The sequence below is a fragment of the Lachnellula hyalina genome, assembly GCF_007821495.1.
Source record: "Lachnellula hyalina strain CBS 185.66 chromosome Unknown contig00072, whole genome shotgun sequence".
Taxonomy (NCBI): domain Eukaryota; kingdom Fungi; phylum Ascomycota; class Leotiomycetes; order Helotiales; family Lachnaceae; genus Lachnellula; species Lachnellula hyalina.
This window is the reverse complement of record NW_022157186.1, coordinates 49,287-71,938: the sequence shown is the minus strand read 5'-3', so window position 1 is coordinate 71,938 and position 22,652 is coordinate 49,287. Positions and strand designations below refer to the sequence as shown.

Sequence of the window (22,652 nt, the reverse complement as noted above, 5' to 3'; positions counted from 1 at the left end):
AGCCACTCAGGCGTTTCGACTCGGCATCAGCTTCCCCACATGAGGATGAAGGTGAATAATACGAGCTCTCCTACCACATCATCAGATGCTGTTCACCTCCGATCTCCACCAAGTACCGGAATGAAGGTCAATGGTGACAACACATCAACCAGATCGTTGGCAGCAACTCGGATTCTGCCACATATGCAGGTGAAGGTCAACAATGAGAGTCCAAGTACCATTGCGACGGGCGGAACAGGAGCACGTCTTTTACCACATATGATGTTGAGGGCAAAAGATGAGAGAACACCTGTAAAACCACCTGCCGGAGCAGGAAGTCAGGTTTTGCCACATCTGAAAGTGAAGGCGAAGAATGATGACCCTCCAGAAGTAAGTTAATCAAAGTTTGATCATTTCATCCTTCGACATGGTATGCAAGACAAGGCCTACTTGGACCCTGCTCTCCACCGTTGTCTCCAAATCCAGAGTCAATGTTCTGTTCTCCTAAGATGATCGTAAGAAACGACGCTAATTCAATGTTCTTCCACAGCACACTGCATCAACAGATGCCAGAGCTTTGCTTAATGAACAGCACAAGGTCCATAATGCAAGCCGCCCATCTTCAGCCGGCTGGGCTACCAAACCTGAAATTAAGACGCCGGTGAAGAACCTTAGCAGGCCTACCACGTCTTCAGATGGTTGGGGTGCTCATAATTCGTTTGATGCGAAAGTTATGCATGAGATGATTCTTCAAGATGTGAAGGACCTCAAACATATCACCGACAATGACGCCCTTCCATTGACCGAAGAAGCTATCATCAAGGCAACTGGCTCTACCCCTAGAAAACCTCAAGCTAAGACACTCGCTATTACGGATGTGGTCAGTGAGACGGGGCTCGATGATGATCATGTCAGCGAAGACCGACCACGAGAAGGCGTTCGTGCTACTCAAGGGCGTTCTGCCGCCGAGGAGCTGCTTGACTGGGATGGTAAAACCTGGATTCCACCACCAGTTGATTGGGAAGATGATCGACCAGGATGCAGCACCCTCTTCCTTCCTGCGTTTCTCGCTGAGTGGATTGGCAACTGTAGAAAATTCCCGAACCGTATACTCGATACTGCCGCCGAAGAGTTTCAGAAATCAGTACCAGTCAAAGCCGGGCACTTTGCTGAGGCTATTGAACAACCTGACTCCAAACCTGGTATGCTTTTCACTCTCATCCCTCGCTTTGCTGTATACTGTGCAGATCGCTAACCTCTTGCAGATATCGCATATTCTTACGATGAAGAAAGGAGACTCAACCAGACTTCTGCTAGTGAGAGCAAGAAGTTCAAAGAGAAGCAGCAAAAGTTCAAGATCTTCAAGAAAGCAAATAGAGATGACCAGGAAGCTCGTTACCGAGAAATCGCTGAAATGGCCCTCAATCCTGAACCAAACCCCTTCTCTCCGACCATAGAGGTGTATCTCCGACCCGCTACTGTATTTGATGCCCCCGGTGTCGTCGAAGTGTATAATTTCTATGTTGAAAGGTCTCACATCCCAGAGGACCAAACCCGAATCTCAACCGATGATGCAAAGGCCATGATCATCGCCGCTCGAAATGAGCAGCTGCCCTTCCTCGTTGCCATTAAAGGCAAAAAGCCCGCATTCCATGATAAGCAGGGTCGAGCAGGAGCAACCAAGAAGGCTACGATGCCACTGTTCGAGGCTGTGATTGGCTTTGCAAATGTCGAAACTTTTAACTATAGTTTCACTGGCGCTCGCAATGGACGATCTCGAACCACAACAAACTTGCAGTTGTATGTTCATGCTGACTACAGACGCAAAGGAATCGGCCGTAACCTACTTGATCGTATTGTGCATATCCTGAATCCAGGTTATGCATACGAAAGCGCCTGTTCTTGGAGCAATCCAGGCAATTGCAAAGCCCACGAAGCTGGTGGCGCGGGCAACTGGCATCAAATGATATTTCAACTACCGGTCTTGTCAGCAAATGACCCCAACTTGGCAATAGTAAAGCATTTCCTCCACCAAAAGTTCTTGTTCGAAGAAGTAGCTCGCTTGAATTCAGTAGCAAGAAGCTCAACGCTACAGGGTCCGGTCAAATGGCTCGACCTGGTCTACTTCCAAGCTCGGGCCTCGGCAGGAGACGATTTCGATCCGTTTGCTTAGGAATGATACGTTTCTTATACTCGGTTTGCATGCTCAACTCTCGAATCTCAGGCATACAGATTTTGGTTCATCGAAGGGTTGGATCAGGATTGTATTTGGCTTACATAGCTCCAGCTCTTCACCATTTCGAGCCAGCTCCCTGCAACATCTTATCATCATCTTGACGTAACCCCCCTAATTCCATCCATGCCTGCACACGCGGAGACTTTCCACACTGTACTATGATCAAAATACTGCTTATGGAGGACGGCCAGCATCTGATTTGCACCAAGACATATCCGTCCTTATAATACTTCATACGAGAGCTACGATGCTTGCATCACCGGCGTCTCGTTCTCGACCTCTTTTTTAAGTACGCCTCCGCATGACTTGGGCTGCCTCTGGTTGAAACATTGAACTTGAGATGGAATAATTTCCTGGTTCGCGAAGGGGATCTGGCATTATCACTACATCACCCACATTACTTATATCCCCATTGTAAGCTAGAACTCCTACAAATCAAATGAAATCATAAAACAACGGTAATATTGGACCCAAAATGTGTGGTAAAAACCAAGTGCGAACTTTTCAGGATTTATAAACCTGCGGAGCCTGGCTTTCCAGCGAAAGGTTCCCCAAAAGAATAAAATCACTAACAGCAACCCAGCTCAGGAATCCTGCAAGGGTGTAAGAGTAAATTTGTTTCTATATTGACAAAAGAACCTCTCGTAGTTGGAGGCTAAAACAGTGGATATCACATCAGGAAGGATACAAGGCATTCGTACTGTAATGATACAAAACCAGTTTCTTCAGTATAGACGCAACGAACGGTAAGAGCTTCGGGAAAGTAACTCGAGGTACACATACAGGATCTTTTTGAGTGGTCATGGTGAACCCGTCCAAGATATCTCACTGCGTCTAGATCGGGATCTTCACCGCCGCGTACACCCTAGACCCTTTCCAGCGAATTTTGCCAACCCCACACAAAAAAAGTTCAAAGTAGAGAGATCAGCTTTCTTCAGCAACCCGTCCCTACCAGAAAATCACCGAGAATGGCACCCAAAAAGGTAGAAGAGGACGATTTTATTCTGACCCTGTCCGATGAAGAAGAATCTGCAACTCCAATTGAGGAAGTGTCAGAACCCCCCTCGAAGAAGCGCAAACGGGATAACGATGCCGCCTCAAAAAAGAGCAAGAAGGCCAAGAAAGACGACGAAGAAGAAGAGAGTCACGGAATATGGGGCGCCAAAGACGAGGATGATGGAGCTATGGACTCGGAATTCGAGTTTGAGATTGAGCAAGGAGACCAGGGATTACAGGAATTCGAGGGGTGGGGTTTTGAGGATGCGAAGAAGGGATTAGGTCGGGGGGACAAGAGGGCCACTGATATTGATGAGATTATTGCGCGGAGGAGGGAGAAGAAATCGGGAGGCAAGACAGAAGAGGAAAAAGTAGATGTTGTGGGATCCGAGGATGTTGAGGAAGACGCGGAGTTGGAGCTCGAGCTGGATGGGTCCGGTGATGAGTTTATGGCGGAAGATGGCTTTGGGATGGCTGTTGGGTCTGATGAAGAGGAGTCTGGCGACGAAGATGCTGCACAGGACTCGGAGCAAGAAGACGAAGACGAAGAGGACAATTCGGACGACGATTCGGTTGCTAGCCCAGCTCCTCATCCTGACGATGTCGCATCAGAAGGCTCCTCAGATGAGGGAGAAAATGAGGAAGATGCAGAAGAAGCAGCACGTCGGGAAGCTTTCTTCGCTCCGGAGGAGAAGCCCGCCAAAGGCGCTAAACCAGTTACGTTAACCTCTTTCCAAGGCATGTCATTATCGAGACCGATTCTTCGTGGCCTTGCTGCTGTAGGATTTTCGCAGCCCACTCCGATTCAAGCCAAGACGATACCAGTTGCGTTGCTTGGTAAGGATGTTGTTGGTGGAGCTGTTACAGGTTCCGGAAAAACGGCAGCTTTCATTGTCCCAGTTCTCGAGCGTCTCTTGTACCGACCTAAGAAAGTTCCTACGAGTAGAGTAGCGATTCTCATGCCTACACGTGAACTGGCTATACAATGTCACGCTGTTGCTACGAAGCTGGCAAGTCATACGGACATCAAGTTCTGTTTGGCAGTGGGAGGTCTCAGTCTCAAAGTCCAAGAGGCAGAGTTAAGGCTCCGCCCCGATGTCATTATCGCAACCCCCGGAAGATTCATTGATCACATGCGCAATTCAGCAAGCTTTACAGTCGATACACTTGAGATTTTGGTTCTGGACGAGGCTGATCGTATGCTGGAAGCTGGTTTCGCAGACGAACTCAACGAGATCTTGACTACCATACCAAAGTCTAGACAAACCATGCTGTTTTCCGCAACGATGACTTCGTCCGTCGATAATCTCATTCGTGTAGGTCTCAACAGACCAGTCAGATTACTTGTCGATGCACAGAAGCAGACTGTCGGTACTCTGGTGCAAGAGTTCATTCGGCTTCGGCCAGGCAGAGAGACGAAACGGATGGGATATTTGCTGTATCTCTGCAAGAATCTCTATAGAGATCGAGTCATCGTCTTCTTCCGTCAAAAGAAAGAAGCTCACAGAGCTCGTGTCATATTTGGACTTTCTGGCCTTAAAGCTACAGAATTACACGGTAGTATGAGTCAAGAGCAGGTAAATTTCCTTCCCGTCTATCTCCTTTGCGGATATCCTACGCAGACTGAAACATTTTACTAACATCCTCACCAGCGTATTACAAGCGTAGAGTCCTTCCGAGACGGCAAAGCCTCGTTCCTCCTTGCCACTGACCTCGCCTCCCGTGGTCTAGACATCAAAGGCGTCGATACAGTTATCAACTACGAAGCCCCGCAATCCCACGAGATCTACCTGCACAGAGTAGGTCGTACAGCTCGTGCCGGCCGTACAGGTCGCGCCTGCACCTTAGCAGCTGAAACGGACCGCAAGGTCGTGAAAGCTGCTGTGAAGAGCGCACGTGCTCAAGGCGCCAAGATTGTCTCTCAGGTTGTCGAGGCGGCGGAGGCGGATATTTGGGTAGGTGCCACTTCTAACGTTTCAGGAATCCTGAGGCATTCTCGTTCGCGCATTACTGACATCCGTATAGTCCGATAAAGTCGACGATATGAAGGACGAAATTGAAGAGATCCTTGCAGAAGAAAAAGAAGATAAATTGCTCGCTCAATCAGAGATGGAGGTTAGGAAGGGTGAAAACTTGATGGTTCACGAAGATGAAATCAAGGGCAGACCTAAGAGAACCTGGTTCGAGAGCGAGGTGGACAAGAATGCGGCTAAGAAAATGGGGCGAGCGGAACTGAATGGCGCGGCAGCCATTTTGAAGAAGAAGCCGGGCAAGCTCAGTAATAAGGATAAGAAGAAGTTGGACGATAAGGATATGAGGACGGAGGGCAAGGTGTGGAAGAAGGGACGCGCGGAACGAGATGGCAAGGGTGCGTTGGAGGCAGCGAAGAAGGGGAAGGGGAAGCAGAAGATTAAGGGGGGGAAACCAGCTCAGGTGAAGGGCAAGTTTGCGAAGAAAAGGTAGCTGTGAAAATGTCATACTATCTTTGAGTCAGTCTCGAGTGTATTATCATGTGGAATGATTTGATAGATCCTTTGCAGCAATTATCGACCAGCTAGTACAGGCAACCGTTCATCCCCAACCAACACTCCGTCAAGTAAAAGAGCCACCTTTACCCCTTGACTCTTCGCTTGAAAACGTTTCCTAAGCTGTTTATATTGTACCACGTTGAGATGAGGTTGTCATCAATTCATATGAGACATGCGGTTCGTATGAGACGTATTCATAATAGCAGTAGCTAAGATGAGAGTAAGTGACACTATTCACGAGGTAGGTAGGTGAGGTGAGGTAAGGTTGAGTTGCGCCAACTTTGACGCACCCCAGTTTTCAAAACGGCCTAAGCCAAGACCAAGCCCCGCCAAATCACAATAACCCCTGCTTGCTACTACCTAACTCTAATCTCGACGACTCACTTCCAACATGGTCCCCGCGACCAGTAATAAATACCATCCCGAGCGGTATTAACAACACCATGGCCGCCACTCGAAGAGGCCAAGCGCCCTTGAATATCGACCTTCCCGGCGGCCACTCTAATTCGGATCTGCCCCCCATTTCTGCCCTCTTCCTTATCTATTTCGACATTAAGGCAGGCTACACGATTGGGTGGAAGCGGTCTTTCCCAGGCGTAGAGCTCGAAGGAGTGGTGGAATACAAGAGTTTGCCCTCTGGACTACATACTGTGAAGGAGGATCTGATATACTTCGTTCATGACAATCATGCCGGGCTCAGCGCATTCGTCAATGCGCCGGCCGCAGAGGAGTCGAGAAATGCTCGCATGATAGCCGTGGGGATAATGGTCCCTCTTATTTATGGAAGATTAGGCAGGGCTTGGAAGCACGCTGAGGCGTTGAAGGAAATGGCAAAGTAGAACTTCCCAAAGCTCTTTCTCTAAAGTAATACTGATTCGATTGATTGTAACAGTGAGCTAATCCTGGACATTACGGACACCGATGTGTTGGAAGAATTCTGGAAGGAACACAAGGCAAATGGTCTCTCGCCAGATGTCGAGACTGAATCGCTCGTAGATACACCTACAAGCGCACAATTTAAACCTATACGGACAACACCTGGACATCCCCCTAGAGGAAATGCTAGGAACCGGTCGGCATCAGATGGAACTGCGTTATTGCCTCCCGGCCAGACACTCGCTCCGTATCATCCAGCTTGGAGCTTGCCGCACCTCTTGGAAGCATTTGGCCCTTTGATATTCCCGATACATCGTGCTGCGATATTACGGAAACGAATACTGATAACTGCACATGCACCTGTTCAGGAGACTTGTAATTTTGGTGGGAATCTATTCCGTAATTAGTATATAAATCGCTGATCGTGGACAGTATATGATATTTCGATTCTCTCAAATATACCCCTCGCTGTTAGCGATTTACTAGTATCTACAGCCCCCCCTCAAAGACTACGACCCCTATTCTCAATCGGAGTTCATGATATTCCCCTATTGGAAGAAGATCTCCGCGCCGCAAAAGCAGCAGCAGCTACACCCGGCTCAGAGGAAACGGGAAGCAGGGACGAGCCAGGATGTGGATGGATAGCCTGCACAACTGATAGCATCCTCGCCATGAAAAGCTCACTCTACGATGTTCTAATCACAATGCCGCCACAATATTCCGAAAATGCCACGGATAAAGTTTGGCCAAAAGTCGAATCGCCCCAAGGCATTGAGATGAAAGCAACCCAAAGAGATCTCCGCCGCTACAAAACCCTCCGCTGGGGTCTCTCTCGGCACGCCTCACCCCCATCTAGCCCAACACCAAAACGAGCCAGCACCGAGCCCCAAGAACCCGAAACGCCCCGCGGAAGCACATCAAGCACCTCTCACCCAGTCAACGACCTCATGCTCGACCTCCCCGATACAGACGACATAGTTGAGCCCCTCTCTTGGGCAGCCCTCGCGTACTCCGGGTTCATGTGGTGGGCTTCAGCAGGCGAGCAACGCTTACATTCAGACGAAGAAGCAGACTCGGACGCTGCATTGCTTTCAGGATTAGCAATCTCGCCCTCAACGCCCAACACCATCCGCCCACTATCTCAGTCAAGCACCTTACTAAGCATGCGTCCTCTAAAAGACGAGAGCGCGAAGCAGGCAATGGCCATCGTAGCCTACTTCCACCGTCTCACAACCCAAATTCTATCCACGCTCAGCGACATTGTCGATGCCACGGACTCAGATGACGAACGTGAAGACGAGGCGCAGGCTTTGACAGAAGATGAAAATGATGGGCCGGCTGTGTATATTAGTAGCGTTGATATGGAGCGTATGGGGCTTGATATTTGGAGCGCAACGGACCATCAGTTTGTTGCGGAAGTGAGCAAGGAGTATTTTGGACGGAGGGCGCATGTGGAGGGGAGAAATATGGATGTTTGTGGGGTCAGGATTTGCTGAGCTCGACTGGCTATGTATGGTAATGTGTGGAGTTGGGTGTTCTATTCCTGAGGGAAGGAAGGATAGGCCATTTTACTGTTATTATACATTGCAATTTGTGGATGCAATAGGAGCTCGATTTGCCTCGACGTTGTATCGCCCGGCGCTTGAGTGATGTTTGATTCAGTAGAGCCTTGTCAAATAGCGATGGAAGGTGACCTCTTGCGTTGTTAAACCCCCCCTATTCGATCAAGTCTCGGGCATACAGACCCCAGTATAGATAGTATAGATAGAAAGATAAACGCATTGAAAACACATCAAAGTTCACAGATTAAGACGTAGCCCATTAATGTACCTTTCTCGAAGAAAACCCTCAATTTTGTTCTCTGCGCCAATCCCACCAAATAACGAGGAGGCTAAGGCCAAACCTCAAGTGTAGGACCCCATATGCACAAACAAAAGTGTATCTCTCAAGACGCCATCCCAAATGCCACGCCCCCATAAAACTATATATTTTACAAGAGAACCCAATGCAAGAATTGCCGGCCCACTGAAGAAAGCAAGGAGAACTATTCCTCGTCGGTGTCGGTATCGGTATCACTCGTATCCTCGACCTCTTCTTCGGTATTACTCTCCTCGTCGTCGCTGGACTCGGGCTTATTCTTCTTTTTCTTGGGTGGTGCGGGAACGCCGGACTTCATGGCTTGCATTTGGCCGGCTATGGAGTCTGCAGTTTGTTAGTATTGAAAAATTGGAGAGAAAAGGAAAAGGGGATGGGAGAGAGAACATACCCTCATCGGGTTCAGAGATATCATCATCCGCCTCTATATCTGCTCCTTTACTAGCTTCGTCCACGACTAGCGTGACCTCCATCTTGGTATCAAATCCAACATACGAGTCGCAAATCAAGTGCATGACAAAGGTGTAGTGGCCAGCCTGTGGTGGGGCTTGGAACTGCGCCTTCAGTGTCTGCATATTGAAAGTTGGCTTGCCACTTTCGTCGTAAATTGGCTTGTCGAAGGTTGTGAATGTAAAAGGAGGAACAGCAATTTTCCCTTGCTTGCTGTCGGTAAGGAAAACGTGCCATCTGGGAGAGTAGTCACGGGCAAAATAGGGGGCGAATGCGAGAGGTGGTTGGACGATTTTCTCTTCTTCTGATTTGGCGCCCTTGACACCCTTCTTCTTCCGGCCCAGAATTGCGTCTAGATCGTCCTCGTCTGGATCGATGTCTTCTAGGTCGAGCTCGTTAACTTCGGGGATATCTTGGCTTCCAGGGGGGATAAATCGGCCCTTGACAACCAATGATACTAGCGAACTGGGAATTATGTATTTCTCGCCAGTCACCTTGAAGAAAGCCTTCTCAACTTGTAGGCGAGGTAATTGCTTGGCTACGCTCATAGCAGTATTGTATTGGGCTTCGGTCAATAGACCTTTGCCAACAGCTAGCTTCTTCCGATAAGCTTCCGGGAGTGCCATGTAATCTTGTAAGCTTAAATGGGTTCTCGAATCTCCTTCGATCGCCTTGGCAATGGCCGGAGTAATGAAAGGAAGCTGAAGTAGGGGAGAAGCTTTTGGGGGCATTGCCTGCAACAGATTCTGACCAGTGAGATAAGATGCAAGGATGGGCGCAGTAGTACCGAAGGCCAGAGCGATTGCGGTGAAAGATGTATTAAGAGCATGTGCAATGGGCGCCACCTCAATCTTTGCTTGGTTGAGAGCTGGGTCGTCGAGTTCCACTCGTCCAAGATAAGCCCATAGAAGTGCAAGTGCTTTCCGTCGAGCACCGCCATCCAAATCTTCCAATACAGTTCGGTCCTTTGTAGAAAGTCCACCAGCAAGAGGGGTCGCGGTACCCTCAGCCAGGATCCTCGATTCCAGCTTGCCCAGACCAGATTCGGCCTTGTCGCCCTTCAAAGCATTCTGAAATTCCAGACCAGTGCTCAAAGCACTAACAATGCCCCCTTCCTCAAGACCTTCATCGTATTCCCTAAATAGATTGTTGGCGCTCTCGATGAGAACCTTCTCCTTAGACATTCTTTGAGTCCCATACCACCAGCTTCCAACCAAATATGGCAGCAAAATTCCCAACAAGGCCGCGTATACCAGAATAACGTATTTTCCATTGCCATCAGTAACAATAAACTTTGGCAGAGCAATACCAATACTAAAGCTTTGCTTGCCGTCAGGGTGGCCAAATTGAATGAAATTATTTCGGATCTCCTCATCGGTAAGTGCTTTGTAGGCTTTAACAAGTTCGACATAATAATCGTTTATGGTTTCGAGGGTTTCGTTTTTCGCAGGGTCTGGCTTGGCTTTATCCGGATGGTATTTCTTAGAAAGCTGCTTATAGTGTGATTTGATCTCTCTCTCACTTGCAGACTATATACTGTCAGCTCGTATACTTTTGTTCGGTCGGAGAACGTACATCTGAAATACCCAGGATGTCGTATGGGTTCCAAATCTTGGGTATTGTTCGCGCTGTGACATAAATCAAATAACCCATGAAGGCTATGGTCGCCCATCCAGCAACGACGGTAAGTATGCGCTTCAGCTTCCGTTCTTTCTTCTTCTGAGCCTTTCTCTGGATATCGATCAGGTCCGCATGCTCAGGTCGGTAGTCTGTCTTGATTCGAGGTGCTGTGGCTCCAGGGTCCGAACTGGGCTTCAGAACAGTGTATGTCAGGGGAATTGTGACTATGCCGACGATCGTAGCGATGAAGATGGGGAAGAACTGCCCCTGCAGGATGTTAGCATGCTACTATACCTCTGCGAAGGCTGATCATACCTGCTCGTCGTAGGAGTAATCTGTCCCACTCATTGTGCTGGTATTTAGTCCGGAAGACCTGCGCTGTAGGAGATGCTTGCGCGCAAGCTGATTATTGCTGCGAACAAACCTGGACGATCTGAGAAGGCGCCCAGAAGCAAAGTGAAAGAGCGTGAAGGAAAGATAAGGGAATTAAAAGTTGAGAACGTGGATGTTCTGAGAAGTCTAAACCGAACAAAGATTCCCGCAGAACAACACAAGGCCAGATATATCTTGACAGGGATTATAGACCCGCTTTTTACCCAAATAAAACCACCCACCCACCATCCATCAGCGCCGCTAATTCTGAAATCTGTACTGAGAAGCTCATAGAATTATGATAATTCTATACTGACTGTGTGGATATGATATGACTCTGCAACTGCTACTGTACTTATAAGCTTCTGTGAATCCAATCAAGGACACATCTCTTCTGAATGCCTCTTACAAACATGTAAGAGCGTGGATCTTGAAACAAATGTTTACAATAGCTTGTTTATCGTCTCTATTTTATATTCAGCGACATCTATGCAAACACTCCTTTTGCACCCTGAGCAACGCAATTCCAGTCCAGAGGTTATTTTTCTATCCCTTCTTAGCAAACACAAAGCCAACCTTGCAACCCTCGTCCTCTAATATATTGATTAGTACATCATCAAGTTCATTCTTCACCTTCGTAAATTCATCATTCTCAAAACCAAACACGTCCTCCGTCTCGCCTCTAAAAATAGCTGTATCAATGTGTCTGTACTGCATCAGTGCCTGCATCTTCCCCTTTGATTTCTTGAGCCGCTTCTCTCGCGCCTCGCGGATTTTGAGTTCAATTGCTTCCACGTTTGCTTTCGTTGCTGGCACAACACCAGCAGTTGGATCGAAAGGCAAGTCATCGTCACTGTCCTCCTCGTATTCACTATCTTTGATGTCATGAACTTCTGGTTGGCTTGCTGGAGGCTGGGGATCGGCACCTAAGCCTTTGCAGTCGCAGCCCAAAAGGTCATGGGTCTGGCAGCCAGGGTTCACCTTCAGCCTGAATAAGTCTCTCAGCTCTTCAGGTGAAAAGCTCGACTCGTTCTTCTTGCCATCGACGACGCTGTCTGCCAGTCCTAGTTTCGTAATTTGTCGTTGGTAGATCTTTTCATCCATACCGCCCGCCATCAAGAAACGATAGATTTTCACGGGCTTTTTCTGACCATCTCGATGGATTCGTGCCATTGCTTGCAAATCCACGGCCGGATTCCAATCAACATCGAATAGAACCAGGCGTGAAGCACCGATTAAATTAATGCCTGCACCACCAGATTTAGCTGAGAGAAGGAAAGCAAAGTTCCTAGCAGCAGAAGTTTTGTTGAAAGTATCAACAAGATCTTGCCGCGTCGCCGTAGGCGTGCTGCCATCAAGCCGAAGAAATGGTAAAGATAAAGACGCGAGATGTTGGCCTAGAAGATCCAGGGTCGCGGTATAGTTCGAAACGATTACAATTTTCTCCGTCGTATTCTTGGAAAGATACTTGAGCATCTGGTCGAGAACTCTGAATTTCGTGCTTGATTTGACAGGAGCTTTGTGTATGAGTTCGGACGGGATGACTTCCAGGAGTTGCCCAAGGGCAGAATCACTCGGCATTACCTCGTCTTTCCTCATTAATAATCTTGGAGTATTGCAGATTTTCTTCAACAGCGTAATGAGTTGTAGTGACGCCTCAGAACTTCCCACGACTTTTCCAAAGACCGGCGATTGCAATACGTTATGGTACACCTGTACTTGCGCTTGTGTAGGGTTGCAAAATAGCACATATTCGGTCTTCGGAGGTAGGTATTTCGAAAGAATCTCGGCGGTTCGTCGCAAGATGAACATTTTTGTCAAGGACGCCAACTCCTCACCTCTCGCGGATCCCTTCTCGACATCTCTCTCTGAAGCTCCAGGCTGTCTGCTCTTCACGATGGGCCCTTCAAACTCTTTCTTAAAAGTGTTGTACTTCCCTAGGAGACCTGGATTGACAAAATCCACCATTTCGAAGAACTCGGAAAGGTCATTTTGCATTGGCGTTCCGGACAAGATGATTCTCATATCTGTGTTGAGTGAGCGAATAGCCTGGGCCGACTTGTTTGCAGCTGTCTTGAGGCGATGACCTTCATCTGCAATCACAATGTCGATCCCGCCGCCTTTCTTCAAGTCCTCTTGAACGGATCTCAGTTTTTCGTAGCCAATAATCATCACACTGTAACTCCTACCATGCGTGAAATCAGTCAGCCTAATTTTTTGCGTGTTGTCCGCCACCAGAACCCCAATCCTCTCGGTCCCCAGCCACTTGTTGAACTCTTTCTTCCAATTGACAATCAAAGTCACAGGGCAAACAATTAGGGCCTTCTTGATGACTCCGTCGGTCCCGTGGATTGGATTTTGCTTCAAAAGCGTCCATATTAAAGCGATCGTTTGCAAAGTTTTCCCGAGGCCCATTTCATCAGCTAAAATAGCACCTAGACCACTATAATCCCGCAGTCCCATCACGCATTCGTACATGAATTTGACGCCTTCTCGCTGATGTTCCCGTAAATGTTGGCCCAGGAATGGATCCAAGACAACGTCGACAATTTCTTTGCCTTTGGGACAATGTTTAGGTCTTTTCATTACCAGAGCACCAAGAGCGTTAGGGTCATGGCGAGGGCTTGCGCCACCATCCTTCTTCTGCGGCATAACTGTCGTTGCAAGAAGCGGATTCTTGAATTTCGCCTTCATTGCCGTGCTTGATGCATAGAAGCTTTTCGCCGGAATCTCGTTTATGTCCGCATCATCCTTTGTCTTGGAGCTCAACAGAGGTTTGGGCTTGCTGACAACGAGAGGGGGATTCGGTACTGTTGCTAGACTGCCGTGGCTTCCTAAGCTCGAAGTTCGTCTTGCTTGAGTCTTTAAGAACGGTCTTCCGGCTAGAAAGTCCGCTTTACTTATGCTCGAGTCAATCTCGACATCTTTCCCCCCGATGCTTAGTGTGCTACCCGGGAGCAGAGGATCCTTGAACATGCACCTTCCCATTTCTTTCCCTGATATATCCTGAAGGCGAGCATAACCGCCATATACCGAAAGGACGCCATCTCCATCCCATGTCTTGTGCTTCTTCATTGTGAATTTGCGCCTATAAGATCTAATCAGCCTTCACGTATTCAAGTATAGAAAATGTGACCAACCATAACACCATATAATATCCTTCCAGTCCACCCACTCCATCATCCACAGATTTCTTCGTCTCAACTTGATTCTTGACTGGTAATAACGGTTTCCTGGGAGCATCAATCGCAGATGATGCTTTCTTTGGTGGGCTGTCGGGGACCTTGTCTATATCGACATATAGCAACTTTCGTTTCTTGTATGGCCGAGGTTTCAGCCCATCTTCTTCGTCCGAGGGTTCAACCACTATGGGCTCCCGTTTCGGGGCAACCTTCAGCAATGGCGGCTTAAATGGCTTGAACATCGTTCGGTCGTAGCCAGGTGGTTGTGAAGGTAAAAAGTGTTCGACGCGATCTTGAAGGTTTGACGCGCTGAACCTCGCGTCAGACACGTGATTGCCCCACTTCCCCTTTCAAGCATCTCTTGCTTTTGTGAGACGACGGAGACGAATAGAAAAGGAATCATGATCCCAAAGAAAGACATTAGGCCAGTCATTTCGATTTGTACATTATGTACATGCACTCGGTATATGTCAACTTTTCTACCACTTGTTACCGTTTTGAAAAGTAAGTCAACTTCTAGCACTCTGGAAACATCATCTTATAAAGACAAGTACTTTTGTTTGCTATTCACTCTAATCGTATATCCAATGCGACGACGTCTATTACGTGAAACACCAAGATGGATGATTACAAGGTATCAATATGACCCAACACCCACTGCAAATGACGATAGCTACTTCTCGGTTGGAATTGCGGCTGCATGTGCCCAGAAAGAAATGTCTCCACTCACATCAATCCACGTTCAAAATGCTGAATACCCATTGTACCTTGCGGATTATCGATGCCTCCCAAGCCCTGTGTTTCGAAGAGTGCCTGATATTGAAGATCGGGCAAGGTAATCACAATTGGTGTCATCGGAACTTCCTGGAATCCCGGCTTACCACACCGGGTCATGTTTTGAATCGCAAGCAGTGTGCCGATCGTGAGGATACTCATGTCTAGGTCCGCATTGGCAATGAGGGCGCGGTGTGTGGCCTCTAATACACGGGGTAGTATGGATTGGATGGGATCTAGCGATAGATCGCCTTCATCTTGTGGTCCTCCATCGCCCACGAAGACGGGACCATTGCAGCATTCCAACCATTCCACGTCCTCTGGTGCATGCATAGCCTTCTTCACAACACTCCGATTGAAGTACACCGGTAGCCCTGGGTAAGAGAGTTGAAGAGCTGTCGGATTTCCCGGTGGATCTGAGAGTAATGGGCATGAACCAGTGATAAGATATTCATTGAAACAGGGATTTAACGCAAACGCAGCTGAGTTGGCTTTACCCCAAAGATCACATTCTGCATCTTTGCTCTATATTCTGAAGCGTGATTTACGCCGGGTTTCATCGCTCAGGAATCGAAAGTTATGGCCCTGTTCCGAGTCCTGGGGCTCACTAGGCTGCTCTGACATTCTGCTCTTCAAAGTAGGTCCATGACCCTTCCTGTGGGCAAATTCGCTGAATCTCGCAGCAAAGACTATGCTGAAGGGAGGACATGAAGAAAAGAAGGCAATAGCAATGCGAAGGATTTTCGACGACATCTTAAGCAATTGTGAAGCTTAAACGAAAAAGCAATTGCAGGAAAACTCAACAGGAAAGAAGTTGGAGAGGCTCGAGAAGTTGAACAAACTCTTTCGCCTCTCTCTATGGAGCCCCCATAAGGCACGAGTTGATAAGAAACATTGGCTTAACTTTTGCAGGAGGCTGTATATCGCCGTATATCGGCGGAATCATGCAAGTTGATACAAGGACGCATGTCCACAAACAATAACTGCATGCTTGTTACTAAATAAGAAAGTAGTACAAACAGGTGCGATTAATTGTAGACTCAGGCCGTACTGTAGAAAATACTAGGTACTGTAATAATCTCGGATGCTGTCAAGGGATCCCCCCCCACTCTAGGAAGAGCTTGTAGACCGCACGTGATTCACCTTGGTGTAGGATTATAGCAAACTGGGTAATCGAGAGAAGGAAGACCTAGAAACAGAGGCAGACAGAAAAGGACGACCGCAGTGAAAAACCAATCCAACAAACTCACTTAGAGAAAATGGCAGACGTTGATCTCATTCTCAGCAAGATCAAGCTATATCGCAATCACCCTGTTTCCGTATGCACCCGCCTCCTCTTTCCACCCCGCCTACTGTAAGGACTCCCTGACAACCAATGGAATAGGGTCAACTCTTCGCCGACATCTTCCCCATATTCCGCGACCCTGTAGCAACAGAAGCTGTAGTATCGCATCTCACTACGCACATCTTATCCACTCATTCTATTTCTCAAATATCAGCCATCGTATGTCTTGAAGCTCGCGGCTTCTTCTTCGCGCCTCTGATCGCATCACGATTAGGTCTGCCGTGTATCCCTGTGCGCAAGAAGGGAAAATTGCCAGGGGATGTATTGAGTGTTACTTATGAGAAGGAGTACGGACCGGATATGTTTGAGATGAAGAGTGATGCTTTTGAGGGCGTCGAGACGCAGGGGAAGGAGGTTATTTTGGTGGATGATTTATTAGGGAAAGGAGGTTCGATTCTTGCGGCTAAGGATTTGGTTGGAAAATTGGGGATGGACATTGCGGAGGCGGTCTTTATTTTCGATGTTGATATGCCGGGATATGCGGAAGCTGTGAGGGAAAAGGTAGGGGATTTGAAGAGGTATGCGATGGTGACGCTTACTGTATCGAATTCGACTGAACCGGTCAATTAAGTAGGTAGCTATCACTTAATTATTTGGGAGAGAGACATGTTTCGCGTTCTCTACTTTCTTTTCCATTTTTGTATTGATTAAGATTTTCGACAGCGTAAGCTCTCTACTGGAGCATGGAGTCAAGACTCTCACCCAACACACCCTCAATCTTTACAATCCAGCGATGAGTCTCCTTCTCCACCACCTCATCATCATCCTCTTGCAGCTCGCTAATGAACGGTAACATTTCAGGTAGCATAGACAACCATTCCTCGCCAAGTCTGCCTGTCAGTTCCTGCTCGCACCTCACCGCGGCAAATCTGACACTGGAATTTTCTGAGCGCATGTGTTTCAGAATGGCCCCGTTCAGCTCTTTGTGGTGGTCTGACGAATCGGCGGCAGCCGCGAGCTCAACAATTGCGGGCACTAATTCTTCAATCAAAGGAAGCGACGAACCATGAGCAAATTGTGCGCATAGTACAGGAGCGACTGCGCTGAAATGGGTTGGTGATTGCCAGAAGTCGTCTTGATCGTGCTCGAAACATTTTACTAGTGTTCGGAGAACCTTTATCCACAAATCTTTCGATTCTTCATCTTTGGGGTTCACAGTTTTAAGGACTTCCACTGCGTTGTCAAGCAAGTAGGTGGCGTAGCTCGTCACTATCGATTTGAGGTTGTCGAAGAACATAGCCATGAAACCGTATATGCTTTGCAAACGCATGTTTCTTCCCGCTTTATCCTTCTTAGGTAATGAAGACGTCCACTCGATGAGGTTGGCGAAGATAGGTCTATATGTTGCATCGTTGAATTTGTAGATCATTTTGATTGCCACCTCGTTGATCTCCGCCTCGATTTCTGAGATAATTTCGGGAGAAGAGTCGTTCTCGGCCTCAGTCCACTGCCTTCTGAGGTCAAATGCATTTTGGAAAATCCTGGCGAGGATAGTCGAGTACTTGGTGATAACACTCTTGGGGTGTTTGTCAATAGAAATGTTGAGAACCTCAACATACTCTCGGAGTGCCTGCTTTTGTGTAAGTAAAAGACCGGTAGGCTTTTAAAAGTAACTTACTAATGATCCTTGTGTCACAGCCTGCGACCAATTTTTCTCCAGAGCCCCAAACATGCTCTTCGCATCAATCTGCTTGGCGGCAAGTTGCAAACACTGAACTCTGCTCTCATCCGCTTCATCTTCCAGATCCGCCTCAGCAGATACATTGGATATTTGCAGGAGCTTGTCCAAGTACCCGCCTGATACCATATATGGTAGATGGTGTACTAAAGCACTGATGAACGCGTATCCAGCATTGTGCAATTTCTGACCTTCGGCATCCATCTTAACACTCGCTTCCATATACTCCAACGCTTTGGGGATTGCGGATGGGAGCACCGAGACGATGCCTTCCTTGAGGATTTCGACTAATGACGCGAGACAAAGCAAGGCCATGACTCGGAGACGGCTGTCTGCTTGACCCAGGCAATGACTGCTCGCAATTGTTTCTGCTGCCGCTGAAACAGCCTCGAGGTCCTTCTTCCCATACTTTTCGGCAATCTTGTCCACACAAGCCACAGCGGTATGCTTGTAAAGAACATCCTTGGACTCACGAATAATTGCTGTAAGTTGAGGCAGAAAGCTAAGCATTGCGACCCGTGAGACGGCATCCGAAGGATTCTCCTGGTCGATACGGACTTCCAGTGAGCGTAAGATTTTCCTCCGCAAAGATTCGTTGGGTCTATCAAGCAGGCCTTCAACAGACTTTACAAATTCACTGGTAGATAACAAGCCTAATAAGCTCTCTAGGACATCGCCACAAGTACTGTGTAGATGCTTTTGGCCCTTCAACAAATCTGCCAATGCCAAGAGACTCTCTAAAAGTGTCGAATATAGGTCTCGAACCCTTGCTGCGTCCATATCATCTCGCTCGAGTATCTTCCCAGTCTGTGCAATCAATCGTTTTTGCGAGAGAATCTCGGGCAATAGAGAGAGTTCGATAGAGGCAATTTCATGCGGATCAGACACTCCCTCATCATTGGCGTTCAATAACACGGAAGAGTAAGTTGGCTTAGGCTTCAGGACATCTTTTACGAGATCGAGGTATCTAGCAACCGAGTGTAGCTGAATCTCAACACTGAAAGAGCCCGATAACTCCACCGCAAACGTCTTGATGCTCTCTATTGCGCCGTATTTGTCTACGAGCATTGCCAAGAGCGCAAATAGGAAATCTCCAGCGCCCAGGGTCTCGACCAAAGACGTGAAGAGACCCTTTCGACGATGTGCAGGAATATGTTCATATGCAGCAACAAAGCTTAGAAGAAGCTCGGCAGCACCAGTCACCAAGTCCCCCTTATCTTTTCTGAGTGAAGATATTAAAGGAGGGATAACCTCGCGAATCGTTTGGCTTATCACATGCGCAGAGTAGTCGTCGTTCTGTCTCAGAACTGAGTTGCCCATAAACGTGAAAATAGGCATAACGCTGTGAAGCACTAGTTCAGGAGCAGTGTCTGCTAGAGAAGCAATAAGAAGCAATGCGGCATTTTGAACTTGCGGGCTTGCGGTCTTCTGGATACAGTCAACAAGTAAGTCTGCACGTACGGCCGATCGATCCAGTTTAATAGCTGGATTTGCTTTGCACGCTTGCAGGATAGACAGAAGACTGCTCAGCGCCAGACCTTGCAGGTAAGCAAGTTCCGAGGACACCTGAGCTTTAAAATGCTGAAGCTCCGCCAGCACAGTAAAAAGGCCCCTCAGGAGCTCAGGATGTGTGCCTGGGTTGGAACTATCGACCAATTGCAAAATAAAGGTTACTTTTCTGATAGCAGCAGTGAGTTGCTTCGAGTCCTGAAGAGGAGTTCGGGCTACTTCTCCATGGCTAGTTCGTCGTCGTTTGGAAGCAGGAGGCTTGTCTGCTAGCTTGGCAGCGGTAGGAAGTTGGTCAAGGAAGGTTGAAAGAATGTCGGTAGACAGGGGCATTTTGCTCAGAAGTTCGGTCGACATTTGCGAGGCAAGTTCTTGATCTTCATTGAGTTGTTCCGATGCAGATTGGGCAGAGTCCATCAGCATCTGGGCTGTACTTAACTTAAACTCGCCATTTAGTGATGTCCAGATAGTCTGTATCCTTTTAAAGACAGCCTTCAGTAGCAGATGTCTACCTGTGGCCACCTCTCCGTTCACTACGCGGGCAAGGTAGTTGAGACCCTCCTTGTCATTTGCAGTGACAGTCGCAATCATCTGATCATCAAATTCAACTAGGTCGATTTGCTCTTCTTGGCAGTGCGTCAACAATTCTGATGGGTCAACAGCACCAAATCTCTCGAGGGCTGGGAGCAGAAATTTCGTGCGCGTTACTCCTGCTACACTTCGAACTTGATTTAGAGACGCGAGAAGTCTTAGCTTCACAGAGAACGTAGGTGTATGAAGAACATGGGACGCTAGGAATGCCATGATAGATGTTCGTAAAGCTTGCGGAATCCGCCTAGATTCGTTCTTCTTTGGGCTTTCCGTACTAGAGTGGCTGTTTAGACCTTGTTGAAAGACTGACTCGATGTGCTTTGCGTCAAGAATGCACTCCTCTAATGCTGGAATAAGTAGATCTCGGAGAAATCGAATTGCAGCATCGGGCTGAAGCCAGTTGAGGTCATTCGTCTCAGTATCGGGTCCGTATAGGTCCTCAGAACCCCAGCGGCGGAGCTGTTTCAGGGCTTTCTTGGGTTCCACATTAGCTGGGTAGAGTTTGTTCAAAGCAATGATAAGCTCCGCTGCTGCGCGACGAACTTTTGCAGCAGGATCTCCGAGAGCAGCGATAGCGTAAGGGAGCACCGCTTGAATATCTACAAAAGAACCTTGGGTTCCCGACAGTTTACGAGTTGCCATTTGAAGGGCGGAGGCACGAGCTAAGACCGGATAAGGTCCAACCCAAGTTCTCATATAAAAGCTCAGGTACAGAGTATCCTCTAATGCCGAGTCGCGTCTGAGAATGGGGGCTTCATCAAATAAGTCAAGATCGGATGCGTTCGATGTGGCAGCTAGGAAAGCCTGGCAGAGGTCTGGATAGACATGCGAGACACTATGGCTTAATAGAGTCGTTTCGCTCGCTGTTCGTTTTGGGAGATGCTGGAGGATAGACTGGAAGTTAGGTGATGCACTCGATGCACCAACATCTGTATCTTCCATCTTCACATCTTCAGAGGGCGATGATGGAAGTGCCACTGGTCGAATCGTTGTATGAAGCTTCATCTCCAGCTCGTCCATGTCGACATCTGTTTCTTCTAAAGCTCCACGTACCACATCTCCTATGTGACCTGATAATTGTGTGAGATCTACTAGTAATGAAGCAAGATGAGGGCTCATGCTTATTTGGCTTGGCTCGTCATCAATTTGGTGGGCTACCAAAAGTAATGACTTAACGATCACACTGGATTGTTGATCACTCAATAATTGATTCTTGACAATCTGGCCAATGACTGGAAGACCGTTGATATCGCCATGTTTCCTCAGTCGATCCACAAGAGATAGACAAAGCCCATTTGCGAGCTTATCTAGTCGTCGTTGCTTAGAAAGCTCAACGAGAAGAGCAGGTAGCTTTTCCACCTTCATCAACTCTCTTGTGAGTCGTTTCGTGATCTGTTTTGCCCCCCGGTGTTGGGCCAAAACGGTGAGGCAGACGAGTCCTGGGTTCGAGGTTTCCGTGGTCCACCCTAAGACCACAGCCTCCATCATAGCAGTCAACAGCTTGTCATCAAGCCCCCCTTTTGATGCCATGACAGACAATAACATGTAGCATCCAACGCGAAGTTCTGGGACCTTTTTCATGGCCAATCCTTCGTTCAAGGTTGGCAGTAACCTCAAAATGACATCCTGCTCATTCTGCTGTTGCACGCCCCTCCTTCCAGATCGAGCTTTGTCGAGCATACCTCCAACTGCCTCTGTCATTATTCCAGCCCAAAAGGCCAAAAGCGCCGAGTGATGTTGTCGGACATGGCTGACACGTAAAACGTAGGTATTGAGACATGAAGTAAATGAGGTATTGTTGGTCGCGGTGTGAACGATGGTATGTCTCGGAGGCGGGGTCAAGGACCGAATATATGGATAAAGGAATTTGTACTCTTCTGGCACCTTCGTCGGTAGTATTGACAGCAAGGTAGTGAAAATTGGAAGGGTGTGGTAAGGCAAAAAGGTCGTTAGAAGGAACGAAGTATTGTATTCGTGTATGCTATAAGGAGCTATTAGTCAATCGCTCTGGGACTTGTAAAACAGAGTCTTTACCGGAATCTCCTCACAAGCCATTCTACCGCTTTGATACCTGGGGTCAATCTCAACTTGCCCCCCACTAAGCCCAAGAAAGTTTCCAGACGCTTATTGAGTTCTGAGTTCTCTCCAGCGGTCATTTGGGTTCTGTCTTCCGCCTGGCTTTGTTCGCTGAATATATCCCTCTGAAATTCTAGGAAACGGCCGTCTAGAAGACATAACTCTTGAAACCCTTCGTGGCATAATGTGTATATGGTGTCGAAACTTTGAGATGCGGCAACTCGGGGCTCGAATATCAGAGATTTTGCGTGGGCAGCTTTCTGCGCCTTGAGGTTCAAAGCATGTGTCGAATTAGCAGCGACTTGCGACAGCTGGTCTGCCAAAGATGTCGCCATGGTGATTTAAGGAAAAGGGCTCAATGAATCATATTGGGCGACCTATTTCCCGTCGATAACAATCTTTACGCTTTATCGATCAGCTAGAGAATTATTTTTTTTGTGGATGGAAAGTCTAGTCCCAACCAAGCTAGCGTCCACGCAGCCTTGCGCGCGAGGCTCGGATATCTTCCACAGATCTGAATCAGATCACTGCACAGACGTATCGAGCGAGCAAGCAAAGGTTAATTTCG

General features: G+C 47.9%; 6 protein-coding genes across 6 annotated transcripts; 3 read left to right on the top strand and 3 right to left on the bottom strand.

Moving 5' to 3' along the window:
- Window positions 1-3,183: 3,183 nt before the first annotated feature.
- drs1 (ATP-dependent RNA helicase) lies at window positions 3,184-5,674 on the top strand (the record flags this gene model as incomplete). The annotated part of the gene is made up of 3 exons (XM_031150390.1): window positions 3,184-4,788; window positions 4,864-5,166; window positions 5,237-5,674. 3 exons carry the CDS (start codon window positions 3,184-3,186, stop codon window positions 5,672-5,674), a joined length of 2,346 nt encoding a protein of 781 aa, XP_031005107.1.
- A 508-nt stretch (window positions 5,675-6,182) lies between these two features.
- ANR2 (Uncharacterized protein) lies at window positions 6,183-8,111 on the top strand (the record flags this gene model as incomplete). The annotated part of the gene is made up of 3 exons (XM_031150389.1): window positions 6,183-6,574; window positions 6,632-7,014; window positions 7,048-8,111. The coding sequence occupies 3 exons, from the start codon at window positions 6,183-6,185 to the stop codon at window positions 8,109-8,111; spliced, it is 1,839 nt and encodes a 612-aa protein (XP_031005111.1).
- A 548-nt stretch (window positions 8,112-8,659) lies between these two features.
- sec63 (Translocation protein) lies at window positions 8,660-10,908 on the bottom strand (the record flags this gene model as incomplete). The annotated part of the gene is made up of 4 exons (XM_031150388.1): window positions 8,660-8,817; window positions 8,882-10,469; window positions 10,516-10,827; window positions 10,876-10,908. 4 exons carry the CDS (start codon window positions 10,906-10,908, stop codon window positions 8,660-8,662), a joined length of 2,091 nt encoding a protein of 696 aa, XP_031005101.1.
- A 570-nt stretch (window positions 10,909-11,478) lies between these two features.
- Window positions 11,479-15,641, bottom strand: RAD54B (DNA repair and recombination protein; the record flags this gene model as incomplete). The annotated part of the gene is made up of 4 exons (XM_031150387.1): window positions 11,479-14,020; window positions 14,073-14,423; window positions 14,845-15,304; window positions 15,437-15,641. 4 exons carry the CDS (start codon window positions 15,639-15,641, stop codon window positions 11,479-11,481), a joined length of 3,558 nt encoding a protein of 1,185 aa, XP_031005102.1.
- Window positions 15,642-16,147: 506 nt separating this feature from the next.
- APRT (Adenine phosphoribosyltransferase) lies at window positions 16,148-16,803 on the top strand (the record flags this gene model as incomplete). Its single annotated transcript, XM_031150386.1, has 2 exons — window positions 16,148-16,207; window positions 16,273-16,803. The coding sequence occupies 2 exons, from the start codon at window positions 16,148-16,150 to the stop codon at window positions 16,801-16,803; spliced, it is 591 nt and encodes a 196-aa protein (XP_031005103.1).
- Window positions 16,804-16,906: 103 nt separating this feature from the next.
- On the bottom strand, window positions 16,907-22,419 carry UTP10 (U3 small nucleolar RNA-associated protein; the record flags this gene model as incomplete). The annotated part of the gene is made up of 3 exons (XM_031150385.1): window positions 16,907-17,803; window positions 17,852-21,989; window positions 22,043-22,419. The coding sequence occupies 3 exons, from the start codon at window positions 22,417-22,419 to the stop codon at window positions 16,907-16,909; spliced, it is 5,412 nt and encodes a 1,803-aa protein (XP_031005104.1).
- Between the last annotated feature and the right edge of the window lie 233 nt (window positions 22,420-22,652).